The sequence below is a fragment of the Cyprinus carpio genome, chromosome A2 (assembly GCF_018340385.1).
Source record: "Cyprinus carpio isolate SPL01 chromosome A2, ASM1834038v1, whole genome shotgun sequence".
NCBI lineage: Eukaryota > Metazoa > Chordata > Actinopteri > Cypriniformes > Cyprinidae > Cyprinus > Cyprinus carpio.
Genome location: NC_056573.1, coordinates 26725497 through 26744666, shown reverse-complemented (window position 1 = coordinate 26744666; position 19170 = coordinate 26725497). Strand labels below are relative to the sequence as shown.

The 19170-nt window shown below is 32.0% G+C and overlaps 1 protein-coding gene across 1 annotated transcript; it reads right to left on the bottom strand.

Moving 5' to 3' along the window:
* Nucleotides 1–978: 978 nt before the first annotated feature.
* LOC109079612 (ras-related protein Rab-11B) lies at nucleotides 979–11580 on the bottom strand. Its single transcript, XM_019094755.2, has 5 exons — nucleotides 11344–11580; nucleotides 6567–6762; nucleotides 4812–5005; nucleotides 3670–3750; nucleotides 979–2521 (listed from the first exon to the last, which is right to left on the bottom strand). The coding sequence occupies exons 1-5, from the start codon at nucleotides 11381–11383 to the stop codon at nucleotides 2376–2378; spliced, it is 657 nt and encodes a 218-aa protein (XP_018950300.2). The 5' UTR covers nucleotides 11384–11580; the 3' UTR covers nucleotides 979–2375.
* Between the last annotated feature and the right edge of the window lie 7590 nt (nucleotides 11581–19170).

Sequence of the window (19170 nt, the reverse complement as noted above, 5' to 3'; positions counted from 1 at the left end):
CGGCGCTCACACACTTCCTGCAGCAGTGAGACTGCAAACACACACATCAAATAACCATCACTTTACATTCACATCAACTCAGAGAAAACTAGTGCAGGTCAAAGGTTCGAATCCATCCTGACTTCTCAGCCCGGTATTTTTTAAAATATAAACTACAATATTTTCATAATAGAAGTGCAACGTGTATTTTTTTAAAAACCGAACCACAAAATTAATTCAAATTGCTGTCAGATTACAGATGTTCCTTTGACTATTTTTGAGTCAGTTTTTTAGTGTTTTATGTTTTAACAATTTGTAATTTGTTTTATTATATAAGTTAGCATAGTTCTTTACTCTAGTGGTAAAAAGTTATTTCTAATTTTAAGCAATTATTATCATCATCATCATCATTTACAATGATTGTATGTCATTGTTTGTAATTATAATTTATTATTATTATTATTATTATTATTATTATTATTATTATTATTATTATTATTATTATTATGATTATTATTGACAGTGAAGTATGAAAAATACCCCCCCCCCCACAGGACTACTTCTTATTCATAATAGAAGTGTATAGTGTAATATATATATACAATTTTGCTGTTAGATTACAGATTTTCATTCAGTTATTTTTCTGTTTCATTGTTTGTAATGATAATTTTGTATAGGTTTTTTATTCATTTCAATAAATTATTCTTATTACCATTGCCAGTAAAGTATGAATAACATAAATAAAAATTATGCAATAGAAGTACAATATGTATTATTAAATATTAAATATATTACCATAAAAATTAAATATATTTCCTTAAAATTACAGACTTTCCTTCAATTTCTTTGTTTTAATGTTTGTTTTTTAATGTTTATCTAAGCAATTACTAGTCTTATTATAATTGTCAGTGCAGTATGAAAACTACTTTTTTCTAATGTACCCATAATGTAATGTTCTGTCTATGATGCAGGAGAAAGGGGAAGTGACATCATAGTGGATCATTTGTGTACGTGTTTATTTTTGATGCATAATTGATGCAATAGGTTCGTATTCACAATTTAAGCATCATTTTATTTTTAATTTGAAAATGTTGATAATTACAAATAGTTTTTGTGTGTGTGTGTGTGTGTGTGTGTGTGTGTTCACAGCGAACCTCCAGACCAGCATTCATGAGACTTCATAGAGACACTGAGGTGTGTATGACAATAACGAACCTACACATTAAAAAAACAATGCACACAAAAAAAAAAAAAAAAAAAAAAAAAAATCCCAATGCATTTAAATCAAGTAAATAGTGCTGTAACAGGTGAGCTGTTATCTGGTATTGAGTTGTTTGCTGATCTGTTAGTCTTGCACTATAGTTTCCACATGAGTGTATTTGTTATTTGATGTACCAGAATCCAGCCACAGATGTGTTTGGGAAGGCGGGACTTCCTGTCTTCTGTAAATATCACTTCCTCCTCCCATAGTGTTACACAGACAGAAATAGAAAGCTCTGATATCAGACTCAACTAGCAACTTTATCACGATTAATGTCTAGTAGCTTGATTTCACAACTTTGCTGTAAAGTATTAAGGTCAGTCTCAAGAAAACATGTGAGGTTATACAATATATCATCCAATATATATATATATATATATATATGTATATCACTGCATTACTGTAATTTAAATCTGAGGGGAATTCATGAAAATGTCATGAAGATACTACAAACCAATGTCAAAATCGAAGTCAATGCAAAAAAAAAAAATATATATATATATATATATATATTATTATTTTATTTTTTTCCCCATGATTAGATTTTGTTGGAAACATTAAGATTAATGCAAAAAACATTTTGCTTTTGAGTATTTCATAATATACTAAAAAGTAATTTTTATGACATTTTGATGAACTTCGCTAAAATTACAGTAATGTATATTTTACAGCAAAAAAAAAATATATGTAATTTTGCATTACAGTAATAAAAATTTTAGTAAAATGAATTTTCAATTAAAAATGATTGCATTAATATTGTTAATCATATTATTAACATTTATTTTGATTTTGGAGTGAAATATGACCTGCACATGATCTTGAGATTCAGCTGATGGTAGCAGAGAAAAAATATTTAGGTAACATTTTCTTTGTCCATGTTTCTGTATGATAGTAGAATATTTACTTTGATAAACCTGATTTTCATTTTTTAATCACAGTCCTTCAGCCAATAAACCAGAGCTCAGTCAGATACTGTAAAAGTTTACTCATGGCAGTCATATGTGTGTATGTGACAGGACAAGCTATCAAAAAGAAATATATATATATATATATTACACAAATAAACTGAGAACATTAGTGGCACGATATGTGGAGGGAGACGAGATGAGTGACAGGTGAGGGCTGGTTGTCATGGTTACAGGTTTTGGCAGCACTGCAGTCTGTTGCCCTTCTGGCCGTCTGTAGTCGGCGGGACACTGATGTCCACTACGTTGTTTCCCGGCGACTCGTCATGAGCCGATCGGTCAGCGATTTGCTTCTGTGATACAATGCGATAAATTTCTACAGATGCAGGAGAAACGGAGAGAGAAAGAGTAAGAGAACGAATGCAGATTATTGCCAATAAATCAGAGAGTTTATTTGGATGAGCCTCGCTCAAAGTCACTGTGAAATAGTTGATATAAACTGCTGAACTGTTGATTGTTATGGTTATTATGAACCCATTAATGCCCCCCCCCCCAGAATCTTAACTGTATTTTTTTATTAATATATTTTCTTTTTCATTTTTTTATTTTAATTTTAGTTTAATTTTAATATGTTTTTTTTATGCTATTTATTTATTTATTTATTTATTTATTTTTCACTTTTTCACTCACAAAAAGAAAAAAGCATATGCATATATATATATATATATATATATATATATATGTGTGTGTGTGTGTGTGTGTGTGTGTGTGTGTGTGTGTTTATTTATTTATTTGTTGCTTTAACATAATGAGAAATTGAGGGTACTATTACGGGGAAAAAAAAGGTAAAATCTTAAAACAGGATTCAGTTTCTTTATGAAATATGACGTGTACTTGATAATTAAATTTCTTTTATATATATATATATATATATATATATATATATATATATATATATATATTTGTTCATATTATATATATTTTCGGTATTTCCGTTTTTAGATATTTCTTCATATTATATATACTTCAACTTAAACATTTATTTTGCTTTAAGTTTTTCATCTAATATTTTGGTTTTATTTATTTCGGCTTTATTTCAGTTAAAAATGTTTTTAATAGTTTTAGTTTTAATGATAATAACCCTGCTCTTGGTGTATTAACGTTCAGTGAATGTAAAATTTGTTACTCCAGTTTATCTTTTTTTTTATATATATAATTGTGAAACGTATCAAAATACACTGAAAATACACAGAATTTTGGATTTGATGCTGCATTACATCATCTAGCAGAGAATGATTATGAAATCGCTTCATTGTAAGTGTGAATATTTACACCCCAATCTAAAACATCTCTCTAAAAATCCCCATAATTTCTGGCAGGCAATCGCAGCTTACCAGATGGCAGATGCTGCACTTTTAAAGTTACATAAGACGGCTCTGTAGCTGTCATGGGAATCATGTTAGTTGGTTTACTGCTACTGTGAGGAAGCGCTCGACTAGAATGATGCTTCATATGGGTTTGTACCTGTTAGGATGTTCTTGAAGGCCTCCTCCACGTTAGTCGAGTCCAGAGCGGACGTCTCGATGAATGACAGGTTATTTTTCTCTGGAAGCAAACAGAAGGTGTTTAATATCACCTGCTCTTAAAAATATCCCCTGACAACATAAACTTTCATGCAGAGCTTGTTCACAAAACACGAGCAGAATTAATTTCCGTGCATTTCAATTGCATGCATCAATTTTACTGCGTTTGAAAGACGTCTCTTCTGCTCAACAAGGATGCATTATTTGATTAAAAATACAGTAAAAACAGTGAAATATATTTGGAATTTAAAATAACAGTTTTCTATGTCAAAATCTGTTAAACTGTAATTTATTTCTGTGATGCACAGCCGAATTTTCAGCATCATTACTCCAGTCTTCAGTGTCACATGATCTTCAGAAATCATTCTAATATGATGATTTGCTGCTCAAGAAACATTTCTGATTATTATTAATGTTGAAACCAGTTCAGTCATTATTTTGGCGGCAGGTTTTGCTCTGAAGGGTTCAGATTCTGAGCTGTCCACAAAAAAACCTCACTGAGGTTTGACTAATGCAATTACCAGAATTTTTAACACGCAACAGATATAAACTTCCATGCAGAAGTGATACAGGTCTGTAAATAAAACTGGACAAGATTAAGCAGATAGACGATTCCGACAAGACTCTAAGTGATCATGTGCCTGTGTAAGGAGGAGCTGGGGATGGAGGAGGGTGAGCGCAGGTCTGTGTGACTGAGTAAAGCAAGTGTGAGTATGGATGAACTTGTATATCATATTACAACGTAGTGGGAGGAGTTACAATCAGATGTTTTTATCAGCTGTTTGGACTCTCATTCTGACGGCACCCATTCACTGCAGAGCATCCATTGCTGAGACACTGATGCAATGCTACATTTCTCCAAATCTGATGAAGAAACAAACTCATCCTAATGTTGGATGGCCTGAGGGTGAGGATGTTTAAGTTTTCATGTTTGGTTGAACTATTCCTTTAATGGTCTAAAATACTGTCATTCTCCACAGCTTTGCATTTTGTCTACATAAATCAGACAAACAAAAGGAGCAGCAGTTTTCCCCCTCAGCTCTTCAGAGGACTGTCGTGTGGTGTCTCTAGGGTTGGCTGTACCTGAGAAAGCGCGCGCCTCGTCGGTGGGAACGGCTCTCAGGTGGCGCAGGTCGCTCTTATTCCCCACCAGCATGATGACGATGTTGTTGTCAGCGTGATCTCGCAGCTCTTTCAGCCAGCGCTCCACGTTCTCATAGGTCAGATGTTTGGCGATGTCGTACACCAGCAGCGCGCCGACCGCGCCACGATAATACCTGCAGACGTCAGAAGACCATAACCACAGTCTGAGCCAAAATATCAAACATCACTATTTCTATTGCTCACAGTTTTAGTTTTAGTATTTATTTCATATAGTTAGTAAATAAATGTAACTTTATTGTTAATTTTATTTATTTTTGGCAATGTTGCCTTGGCAACAATTTTTGTTTAGATGTTGTTTTTCATTTAATATTTATATTTTAAAAAATAACAAATATTTTTATTTGTTTTACTTTCGCTAAATACATTTTACTTTATTTTTTTATTTAATTAATTTTAGCTGGGTTGACTTGGCAACTTATTTCAGTTTGTTCATTGCTTATTTTTGTTTAATTTTAGTTTTCAGCTAATATTTATATTTAAAAAAAATATTTTTAATTGTTTTACTTTTAGTTAGCAATGCTGTCTCTATCACTATTACTTATAGTTAAGAGTTCAGTTTTAGTTTTTATTTTATTTCTTTAGTTAATAAATTTGATTTATTTCTCATTTAGCAATGTAACAACTTATTTGTTTTTTCCATGTAATATTTATATTTTTACAAATTAACAAAAATGTTTTTAATAGGTTTAGTTCACAATTATACCCCTGCTTTCACCATTACTATTGCTATAGTTCAGTTAATTCAGTTAATAAATACATTTTATTTTATATTTTATATTATTTAATTTTAGCAATGCTGATTTGGAAAATTATTTCAGTTAGTTGTAGGCAACATTGCTTATTTTTATTTAGTTTTAGTTTTTATTTACTTAGTAATATTTTTTTTATTAAGTTAATTTTACTTTATTTAGTTTAGCTGTAGTTTTTATCTAATATTTATATTTAAACAAATTAACAAAAGAGGTTTGATCACATCGCCAACACTAATAAAAAATACAATGGCTGAAAGATTAAAATAAAATGATACGAAATACATTTTATACAAGATACAAAATATAAAAATAAAACAGTTTAATGGCTGAGGTGAAGGATGCAAATGTTATTTTTTAAAAGGGGAACCAAAACCACATCTGTTCACTTATCAACAGCCACAAATGCAAATTATTTTATACTGCGGCATATTTGTTACGTTTAACTTATATATACTTGTTTCTTTATCTTTTCTTGCATAAGAATTACTAATAAAAAGTAGAACCATAACTTGAAACAAAATAAACTTTAACTGAAATATAATAGTGATTTTATTTCAGCTACATTTTAATCGGCAACATTTTTCATTTTCATTTAGTTTACCTTGGTGTACAAAAATAACAAAACCTAAAATTGCACTAAAAATAAATACAAACTTGAAATGACAAATACACATGACAAACAAAATTACTAAAAACTTTCAAATCAAAATTTTAAATTTTCAAATATTTTTGAAAAATTCTGAAATTTCAGCACATTAATAAAAACTATAATAGTGCATCAATGATACTGAAATAGCACTGGGTAGAACTGTGGTTTTCTTTGAAGTACTTTGTTAATAACACAATGCTAAATGGTAGTCGCTCAGTATTACAGTATACTGTATATAGTTGTATTTCCCATCTGAAGCATGACTGTACTCACGCAGAGGTGATGGCCCTGTACCGCTCCTGTCCTGCTGTATCCCAGATCTGTGCTTTTATCGTCTTGCCGTCCACCTGGATGCTCCTGGTGGCGAACTCCACTCCTATCGTGCTCTTGCTCTCCAGATTGAACTCGTTCCGTGTGAAACGCGACAGCAGGTTACTCTTCCCGACGCCTGAATCTCCAATGAGAACAACTGAGAGCAGCATTTAATTGTTAATACTTTAATATCAAGGATGCATTAAATTGATCAAAAGTGACAGTGAAGTCATTTATAATGTTACAGAAGATTTCTATTTCAAATAAATGCTGTTCTTTTGAACTTTCTATTCATCTGTGAATCCTGAAAAATAAAATGTATCACGGTTTCCACAAAAATTATTGTGCAGCACAACTGTTTTCAACATTGATAATAATCAGAAATGTTTCTTGAGCAGCAAATCATCATATTAGAATGATTTCTGAAGATCATGTGACACTGAAGACTGGAGTAATGATGCTGAAAATTCAGCTGGGCATCACAGAAATAAATTATATCTTTACAGATATTCACATTGAAAACAGCTGTTTGAAACTGTAATAATATTTCATAATTTTACTGTTTTTAATGTATTTTTGATTAAATACATGCAGCTTTGGTGAGCAGAAGAGCAGAAACCCCCAAACTTTTGAGTAGTAGAGCGCATAAACATACGAAAGCGGTAGATATTCATGGAGTCAGGCCAATAATTGATTCAAAAACACCTATCTTACACAATAATTAGAGATTTAAGCCACCAAAATATGAGGAACCAAATCCCGGGAATCTGAGACAGAGATAAAATATTAAAGGAAAACAGGTAAATAATCTCACTGTCGTAATAAAAGATAGAAAATCACAATGTTTATTTTTTTCACTGTAGCCTACAAAAATGACATTAACCCCTATAATAATGGCTGTTCACCTTTTTTTTTTTTTCCTGGTCCCATATATATAAATATAAGAATAATGTTAGTTTAAAGACCAGTAAGAAAATATCAGTGGTTGGTCAATTATGGAAGCAGATTAGTCTCAAATATAATTCACGCAAAAAACACGATTCACACATGCGTAGACAATTTCACATGCATGAAACCTAATTCACGTACACACAAAAAAAATTCACGTGCGTGAAAAAAAAAAATATATTAACAAAAAGCAATTCACATGCGCAAAATAAAATTATATACTCATAAAATACATTTCACAAATGCAAAACACAATTCGTAGATATACAACTGTGCACAAAAACCTTTGAATGTTTAAAATGTACGAGTGTCTGAATGTACAAATCGTCATTTACTACGAATCCACTCGGATTTGTGTGTGTGTGTTTTGAGACTTTCCTGGCAGAGCTCTCTTCCCACGTGGGTCTGTCGTACTCTTTTGCCAATCAGATGCGAGCTTACCATTCAACCAATCATATCATAAGCCACTGAGAGTGCATTCAGAAGCTCGCAGAGTCGCAGGATCGGGGAGACGTCAAGAGAGAAGCCCATAGAAGCCCTGGCGTTACATTTTAAAATACTATACAAATTAATCAGAATACTTACTCCTGCTCACTCACGCCAAAGAACTCCCCGCTCAAGCTCGCCGTCTCTGCAAGATTAACGATGGCAGTTTGCACGCACAGCTACTAGAAGATTTACATCTGTCAGACAGGTTGCTGACGTCATCAAGCTTAGTTTGAGTCTGCGCGTCAGAAACGGAAGTGCTAAAAATCGCTAAAAATGGGCTTCACTTGTCTCAGTTGAGTTCCAATTGGGTCGCTGTGTCCATTTCTTTTACTGTCTATGGGATTACTGATGTAAAGGCTTAATTTTCCATTCTAATTAATCCATATTGCGCAAAAGGTGCGCAGAATCGTGCTCCTTGAATGCACTCTCAGTGGCTTATGATATGATTGGTTGAATGGTAAGCTCGCATCTGATTGGCTAAAGAGTACGACAGACCCACGTGGGAAGAGAGCTCTGCCAGGAAAGTCTCAAAAACCACACACACACAAATCCGAGTGGATTCGTAGTAAATGACGATTTGTACAATCAGACACTTGTACATTTTAAACATTCAAAGGTTTTTGTGCACATTTGTATATCTACGAATTGTGTTTTGCATTTGTGAAATGTATTTTATGAATATATAAATTTTTATTTTGCGCATGTGAATTGCTTTTTGTGAATATATATTTTTTTTTTCACGCAAATTAAATTTTTTTTGTGTGTACATGAATTAGGTTTCATGCATGTGAAATTGTCTATGCATGTGTGAATCGTGTTTTTTGCGTGAATTATATTTGAGACTAATCTGCTTCCATAGTCAATTTCTTTCATTTTGAACTGTGTGTCCCCCTGCATCACTCGTTCTCTCTTTCTTGGTTTTGAAGGCCCATTACTCAAGATCTGATTCCCATATAAGATCTGGAATATAAATAGTTGTATGGACTACTTGTGATGTCCATTTTAGGAGTTCAACACCCCCAGTGGCCTTCCACTTTCATCATGGCTCAGACAGTCTACAGAACATCTCATGTTGTGCTTCACGTAAAAAAGAAGGTCAGTAAAGGATGGCACGGTTTTCGTTTTCCTTTAAAGCTGTGAACGCGTTTGCGTTGACTTCCTTCGGCTCAGGCTGATATCCTCACGCCGTCTTGCTAGGAAGCCAAGTCGAACTTTGATCCTCACATTATGCTGATTTTGTGAAAAGAGAATGTCACAGATTTGCAGCGTCAGACTTTGATCAGGTGTTGTGATACAATCAGTAACGAATGTTAGGAATGTAACGAATCAGCTGCAGGACACAACTTCAGCATGTGGCCTCGTTATTATCACGCATGCTATTTTTAAATTTGTCGCGATCCTACCTAGCTAACAAAAACACGTTCTATGAATGTTGTGCTAACGGTTTTTTTTTTTTCTTAGTTTTTCCAGTTTCTTAAAGTATTAAGAATATTTCTTCTTGGTTACGTGAACGTTACAGAAACATTATGAGGATTTTTGAATGTTCTCTCAACGTTTAAAACATTTTTAATATCTAAAGAACGTTTATTCTTAGTTATGAGAATGTTAGAAGAACGTTTCATTGTAACATTTTGAAAACATTCTGAAAATGTTACATTTGAACGTTCTCTCGATGTTTAAAACACCCATTTTTATATTTAAATCATGTATTTCTTGGTTATGCGAATGTTAGAGGAACATTCCATTCTACTGTTTTGAAAACATTATAAAATGTTATTTCTGAATTTTTTTTAACGTTTTTTTATGTATTATTATTTCTTCTTGGATATTTGAATGTTAGAGAAACATTTCATTCTATTATTTTGAAAATATCATGAGAATGTTACATTTGAATGTTCTCTCAACATTTAAAACACCCATTTTTTAATATCTAAAGAACGTTTATTCTTAGTTATGAGAATGTTAGAAGAACGTTTCATTGTAACATTTTGAAAACATTCTGAGAATGTTACATTTGAACGACACCCATATTTTAAAAAAACCAACTTTTATATTTAAATCATGTATTTCTTGGTTATGTGAATGTTAGAGGATCATTCTACTGTTTTGAAAACATTATAAAATGTTATTTCTGAATTTTTTTTAACTTTTTTTATGTATTATTATTTCTTCTTGGATATGTGAACGTTAGAGGAACATTTCATTCTATTATTTTGAAAATATCATGAAAATGTTACATTTGAATGTTCTCTCAACGTTTAAAACATCCATTTTTTAACATCTAAAGAACGTTTTTTTCTTATTTATGAGACCATTAGAGGAACATTTCATTGTAACATTTTGGAACCATTCTAAGAATGTTACATTTGAATGTTCTCTCAACGTTTAAAACACCCATTTTTATATTAAAAGAATGTTTTTCTTGGTTATGTGAATGTTAGAGGAACATTCCTTTCTATTATTTTGAAAAAAAATTATGAGAGGTTTGCTTTTGAATGGTCTTTCGACGTTTAATACACTTTTTTTTATCGGTTATGTGAACGTCAGAGGAACATATCATTTTGAAACCCTTCGGAAAATGTTATTCCTGAATGTTTCCAGTTTAATGTATTAAGAGCATTTCTTCTTGGTTATACGAACGTTAGAGTAACATTCCATTCTATCACCTCGAAACGTTCTATTGTTAGTACTGAAAAATGTTACTGAACATTAAACCTGAGAACATACTAAAAACATCATAAGGACGTTCCGAAAACAATGTTCTATGAACGTTTCCTCTCAACATTACGAGAACGTATCAAATATGTCATAAGGACGTTCCATAGACAGAACTGTAAGAATAGGCTTATTTGTTCCAACATTTACACGATATTTCAACACGTTAGTGAAAGTTATGGGAATGTTTTAGTTGTTATAATCACTAGAAAGCATTAGATCGCAGTGCAGAATGAACCAGCGGTCGTTTTTGATCTTAAATGAGAACATGAACTCAATGGAGGGCTGCATCTCATTTCTGGCTCATATATATTTAATGCATGCTAAATCTCCATCATCCAGGCCCTGGTGCTCTATATCCCGTGTGAAAGCATCCAGCCATCGCAAACAGATGTTTCACTGATCGATGCCTCTGCGGGAGTTTCTGTCTCAAAGCCTGTTATTTCTGCCATGATTTCGGACGGGTGCCGCTGCGAAAAGACGTTTCCTGATACAACAGGCGCTTAGATCGCTTGTCAGATCTGAAACAATGGATGGATTATGAATGATTACTCCTCTGCTCTGTATGAGGGAATGCAGAATTTACCTTTGAACAAGAAATCGTATTCATCATCTCTGTTGGCCATTGTAGAGAAGCCGCTCCGTCCTGCAGTCCGTCCAGAGGGAGGGAAATCCGATGATGATGTATTAATAACTCAGTGTGAGAAGAAAAGAATCAAATGAATATTAAAGACACACAATGCACCAGTGCCGCTGCTGCTGTCACACACCGCAGGAAGAGCGATCTGCTCGGTCTGCATTAGGGGAGGAGTCCCGAGCTCAGCTCTGGAGCGCGCGGCCGCTAGAGGGCGCTAAAAACACCGCAGCTGTGTGTGTGTTTACAGTCTCTTTATCATCAACATGTCTGGGGTTTCTTTAGCTACACCCACTGTCATGTCCCAGGGGTTTTTTTTTTCTTCTTTTTTTCAAACTAACAGATTCTTTCTGCAGTTTAATGGTCATATTAACATTTTGCACTAATTGATGTAGGTATATATATGAACACATTTTATTCTTTTTGCATAATTTCCCCAGACGTTAAGTCTTAAAATATGAAAATGCATCACCATTTTACAATATAAATATTAAAATATTTATTATTTTTACAATAGACATACACATTGCAGTTTTATTCAGTTTTGCAGAGATTACAACCTTCCCTCATTTCCAACTTCCAATTTAATAAAGTGTTTTTTTCCCCCTCATAAGGTAACAAAAGTGTCAGTAAGAAGCTCGGGATGAAATATAGAAATGAATATCAAGGTAAATATTATTTGAGAAGAGCATTTTTATTGTGTTTCAATTCCAGCTAAACAGTTTTGTCAGATTACGTAAGAAGTTTGAAAATATTATTTACCTGGGAGATAATCAGCATTAGTATAGAAAAGTATTTATTCAGCAAATTTATTCCAAGAATGTTCAAATGTAATTTCCATCACAGAATGCTATTAATCACAATTTGTACTTTGAGATATGGTTGAAATTATATTATTAGTAGACAAATAAAGAAACACTTTATAATGTTTATTTATTTATTTCAGTAATTAATATTTTTTATTTATTTTTTATTTTATTTTATATTTATTTATGCATTTTATGTTATTTCTTTTTATTTTTAATTAATTAATCTATTTATTTTACGTATTTTTTTATTTTATTTCTTTTTATTTTTTTATTAATTAATTTATTCATAATAATTGTTTTTTTATTTGTTCGTTGTTTATTAATTTTATTGTATTTTATTTGTATTTATTTTGCATACAACAGAAAGGCACTTCCCGAACACAGTCTCTGAAAGGCTTATTGGGAGAATCTCTGGACTCAAATTAGCAAACTAAAAGATAATGGGGAACATCAGGAAGCTAACAGAGGAAGCCAAGCGTTGGAGGAATTGAAGGCCTGGAGGAAATATGTGAGCTGACCTTCCATGACTCCACTGTACAGACAGGAAGTGAGGTGTAACTGCTGAATAAGCTTCCCAGCAGTGGGAAGAGAACACTTATATCATATACTAATATGGTAAGTGATTTGGCTTTTTGGAGTTTGGTTTTCAACATTCTCCCAGAGCTAGAAAGCTGCAATGCATGAAAATGGCAAGCTTAAGCAGCTTAGCAAAATGCTTGCACTGTATGTGTTTGGCAGATGCTTTTATCCAAAGTGATGCATTTTGTAGACTCAAAGACTGTGCATCATTTGAGCCACTTTATAAGAGCGCTCAGTGTGAAGACATCTGAGGTTTGGAGGAAGATTCTGGGATGGTTGTGAGAGGCTGTCGTCGAGGTGAGTGAGTCACATCACTTCCCATGGTAACATGCAAATGAAGGCTGGATTTAGATTCCGTCACATGACTTATAAAAAAAAAAACAAAAACAATTGAAATCTCCTAACAAAATAAATTACTGAAGTGTGTGTCTTTCACCAAAAAAACTGCAAAACTGCAAGAAAAATCACATATGAGATTGCAATTAGATTAACCCTATAAAACCTGAATCAAAACACTCTAATGATCAACATGATGAAAACTTCTGTCTGTGATTGATCGTTTAGAGTATTTTATCTAGTCAAAGCTCTTTTAGTGTAACTGTACAAACATCTTAAATCTTGACTGATTTTTATCAAGTGAACATAAGAATAACTTTAGTAATATTTCCAGATGAACACTTACTGGACTAAAGCAGCTCGGCTTTACTTGATTCTCCATAAGATCCTGTTCAAATGTGAGTCTCAAATCTGATCATCAGGCTTTTGAGGAACATTTATTTGTTCATCTCTCGATCATCACTGGATTGCATTGCATTATATGCTTGGATCTTTTAAATATCATCTTACTAAGACATATTACTGGAGATATAGAGTTACGACTGATATTTATATTATTTTATGTAAGTATCTACTGTACTGTTATAAAGATCTCATTGATTTACATTACAAGCAGAATTTCATCACTTTTTGTGCATTTTATTTATTTATTTATTTGTATAGATTTTGTCTAAAGTTTCAATAAACTCTTCCATTTCAAAAAAATAAACTAAAATCGTATTATTATTATTAAGGCTTTACAGGGTTAAATTGCAATTTTTGTGTAAGTCTCAGAAAAGGAGCCCAGCAGTTTACTACAGTTATAATGCATATACAGTAACACATACTGTACAACACACGTGTGTTCCTCCTGACAGACACTAGAGGGTGTAGTGTGCATGCAATGTACTCAAGTGTGCTCAGAAAGTGTTGAAGCTGCATGTTTTACACTTTTCTCTGGAACATCACAGTCAGGATGATTTCTGAATGAGGTGGGTGTTTTTTTTTTTTTTTTTTTTCTGTCGAATGACCCCTGTATATCCTGAAACCCAGCTAATAAAAATATGTTCTAAGGACGTTTTGTTAACGTTCTCATTAAGTTATGAAAATATTAACTCTGAATGTTCTGTAAATGTTCGAAATGTCCACTTTTTTATGTTTTAAAAACGGAATGTTTAGGGAACATTATGAGGATGTTACTTTTGAATGTTCTCTAAACATTCTAAAACAAACAGTAACATTTAAAAAACAGTAACATTTCAGAAATATATAAATGTATGTTGTGCTAACGCATTGTTAAAACCCAGATAACTTTAAAGGAACATTGTATTAACGTTTTTGGAAGAACATGTGTTCATAAACCTTCCAGAACCTTCTGATAACATTGCGTGTGTGCTGGGAACATCATATGTGACCCTGGAGCACAAAACCAGTCATAAGGGTCAATTTTTCGAAATTGAGATTTATACGTCATCTGAAACTGAATAAATCTTTCCATTGATGTATGGTTTGTTAGGATAGGACAATATTTGGCCGAGATACAACTATTTGAATATCTGAGGGTGATAAAATCATCTTTAAAGTTGTCCAAATGAAGTTCTTAGCAATGCATATTACTATTCAAAAATGAAGTTTTGATATATTTACAGTAGGAAATTTACAAAATATCTTCATGGAACATGTTCTTTTGTTCTAATGATTTTTGGCATAAAAGAAAAATCAATATTTTTGACCCATACAATGTATTTTTGGCTATTGCTTAAAATATACCCCATGACTTAAGACAGCTTTTGTGCTCCAGGGTCACATATGTGCTCTTTAAGATTTGCTTCTAATTTAATTTTTCATGTAAGCAATGATTCTTTAAAAGGATTTATTAAGACACAAATGATGGACATGATCTAATTCCTTGCAGAGATGCTCAGAGCAGATCATAACTTTGGCAAAGGTAATGAATCCTGGGGCAATGTGAATACGACAGTATTCCAAATATACTTGAGGTAAGACATTTCATATCCCTCGTGCATGAGCTCACATGAATCTGGAACATGAAGTGATTTTGACATCTTTTTTTTTTTGGCGTAAATTGGGGCAGAGCTGTCATTTTAATATCCCACGTAATGGACTTATTAAGGGCTTGTATCAGATAGATACCTGCTCTCAGAGATCTGTGTCTCTCGGCTGATTGTCAGGGGACTGACGTCCTCAGAGAGGCTTTTATGAAGCTGTGAGTGTCTGTCATCTGATGTTCTCTCATTCAGTACAGATGGTGAGGACACCTGAACAACAGACCATCAGCACCAGACCGATGGAGACTGATGGATGTCAAGCAGTAACAGGACACATTTAGTGGTGCTATTTTAGACGCAAACTGTAGTTTTTATTTTATTTGAATTAATTTGATTGCAAAAAAAAAAAAAATGTAATGATAAAAAATATATATATATTTTTATTAGTGAAATTGAACTATGAAATTAACCTAAAACATAAACCTCAACCTAAGCTTAAATCTAAAACCAAACACATTTGATTTGATTTTATTAGGAATTTTTTCTTTTTTTTTCTTTTTGTTAATGAAATATAAAATTAATAGAAAGTGGTTCATAAAATTGAACAGTGAAATTAACCAAACACCTAAACCTGAAGGATAAACCTAAAACCTAGCACATTTATTTTTTATTTTTATTTATTTTTATTTTTTATTTAATTTTACTGTTTGTATTTTTAAAATGAAGAATATAAGAACATTTACTACAATTTTATGTTCTATTTTAATTAGTTTAAAATTTGTATTTTATTTTTAAAATTAAAAAAGGACATTTTTTTATGTTAGTGAAAACTAAAACAGAAACGTGTTATTTATTTATTTATTTACCCAAAAAATATGCTTTTTTTTAAGGGAAACATAAAATTATGGAAAGGAGAACCATGACATTGACGAACATGAAATAGAAAAAAAAAATCCTCATGTTACACTCCTCCTATATGGGATCAGAACTTGTGTGGTTGTTTTTTACAGCTAGTTTAAAAGAGTGAACGGCATTAAAATAGTTTTTAATAAAAACTTTTTCAAATTTATGTTAATTCTTGTTCATTGTTCATAAAAGTTAACAGTTTTGTTATATGCTTTATTGCAACAAATGGCAAGAAAATAAGAAAAAAATAATAATAATGCATTCATTAATTGAAAAAAGCTGCCAATGGAACAAAATAAAATACAGACAGAAACCCAGGTAACAAATTTATGTTATAAAAACATTGTGGAAACAAAATGTTTCTAAAATGTTGAAACGTCCAGTTTTCTTTTTCATCGTAAGGACTTTGAGAGAATGTTGATCTCAGTGATATGAGAACGTATATCAAATATAATAGTCACAAAATCATTCCATAACTATTACTTTGAGAACGTTTTGTCCTAACATTTATATAACTTTGTGAGAACATTCTATGTTGGATGGGAAGGAATCTTTGAAATATATCAAAAACAGTCTCATATACTCACACAGTTTTGCTGTATAGGATTGCATTGCAAGATATTTCAGTCCCTCCATACATGTCACATGACCAGTGTGTTTGCTCATGTGTGTTTAGATGTTAAACATGAGTGTGAAAATGCTTTCCTGGTTCACACTGCTGGGCTTTGGGTCTCACAGGCTTTGACCCAGATCACAGCAGGTCACGACTCACAGACAAGGACTCTGTGCAGAAAATATACTCTGAAATCAAGTTGAAACAGGTTGAAAAGCTGAACAAGACCGGTACTTTATCTTTGCATGTGCATTCATTCTGTATTGTGATGTTTATAACGTTCCTTTATAGTCCAGTGCTCAGAATGAATCTCTCTGTGTTAAATCCTGTTGCTGAGAGTTTTCTCCTTAAGTGAATCTGTGTGAATCACAGCCTAAATATTACTGCAGCTCAGTTTTGGAATTATACTGTATAATAGTCAACCACTGAAGTGAAAGACAATCTGATGCAAAACCCCATGTATTTCAGCATAAGAAAGACTGGTTTTGCTGCTGCTGCAGGGTGTATTTTTGGTGATTCTGTTGGGAGAAAAGATGCAATAAAAATGACATCTGACACTGAACTCACGCAGAAATGCTCACGCTGCAGATATAAGCTTACTGTACACTTCAATTCCAACTGAAATACATTTAATTATAGTATTATATATTCATGTTATTAAAAACATTTTGATCTAAAGGCTTCTAATCAAATAAAGTTAACATTTTTGGTTACTTCCCAGGTTATTTCTTAGGTTATTATCGTTAACTAAAACTTATTAAAACCAATTAAAAAAATCATTATTTAAAATAAAATAATATTTAAAAAATACATATTTCAGCTAGCTTGCAAGACAACATTAAAATTTTAAAATAACTCAAAATAAATCTGAAATAAAAAAATATAAAAAAATATATAGACATGTTTTAAAATAAAAAAATATATAATATAAATGACAAAAACAAAACAAAATTACTAAAACTGTAAAATAAAGATGAAAGCAGAAAATATGAGTATACAATGTAATTCAAAATATTAACAAAAACTATATTTTATATAATATACAAATAGTGATTTTAAAATAACATCTGCTAAATCTGAGAATCTGAAAAAACTCTTCACTTCCATTCTTTATTTACTCTTTATTTATCTCTGCTTTAATTAATAATGATAATCTTGAGGATAATTGCAGACAGACACCCACTGAACATCATGTATTATGTATACCTTCACTTCACCGTCTGTCTTATAATGATCTTTAATTGAATAGAGTTTGACTGCAGAGACTGTGGCAAATATTGATACTGTGATAATGAGCTGCATTTATTGTGCTGTCACAGCATGTGTGTTATATAGAGGGCATGTGATATTGTTAAGGACACAAACTTCCATTAAAACATTATTCTATCCATATCAAATCCATATCAAATTATAGTTTTGACATAATTTAACTAAGGTTCATTGTTGTTCTCCATGGTAGCTGTATTCAAAACCTTTTTTAAAAACTGTTTTATAATATGCATTATGAGATGTAAAAATCTTTTCAATTGTAAATAAAACAAAGTAAGTTTTACAAGATGATATTTCTTTCTTTCTACATCAGAATTTACCAATTATAGATATTTTGAAGAATGTTGGTAATCAAATAGCTGCTGGTAGCCATTGACTTCCATAGTATGGAAAAAAAAATACTATTGGAAGTCAGTGGCTACCGACAACTCATAAAGCTTTGAAACAGAGTTTGACAGAATTTAAATTTTTGTGTGAATTATCCGTTTAATTCAATGGGTTATTTGCCATTTCTTAGTAAATCCTATACCATTTTTAGTGTGTCAGCACAGATGCATGTAATTAGGGATAGTTTGTTCTGTATTTAGTTTCTATTGATGGAAGAAAGCTTCACTTCCAGCTCAACACTTCATGTTGTGAAGCAGTTTCTGCTGTGTCTGACAGGATGTTCACATCAACTCCTGCATCATCTCTGGAACATGTTGACCATGATTCCTCATTAGATGATACAAGTCAGCATGTTTAGTGAGTGAGTGTGATAAAAATACCACACAGCTAATGCAGCTCCCCAGCCAACAGGGAACAGTCTCATAGCTTTTAAAAACATTATGTAAATGTTAAGACAAAACATTCTTAAAGTCATGTTAATGGAACATACTTATAACTTGAAAAACGTTGTGAAATCAACATTCTGGCAACGTCCTTACGATGTTATTTGTGACCCTGGAGCACAAAACCAGCCTTAAGTGTCAATTTTTCGAAATTGAAATGTATACATCATCTGAAAGCAGAATAAATAAGGTTTCCATTGATGTATGGTTTGTTAGGAGGACAATATTTGGATGAGATACAACGATTTGAAAATCTGGAATCTGAGGGCGCAGAAAAATCCAAATATTGAGAAAATCATCTTTAAAGTTGTTCAAATGAAGTTCTTAGCAATGCATTTTACTAAGCAAACATTTTTTTGTAACCTTTAAATAGCGTTCTAATAACGACAAAAAAAAACTGAATATAACGTTCTTAGAAAATTTTAAATAAATGTTCAGATAATGTTATA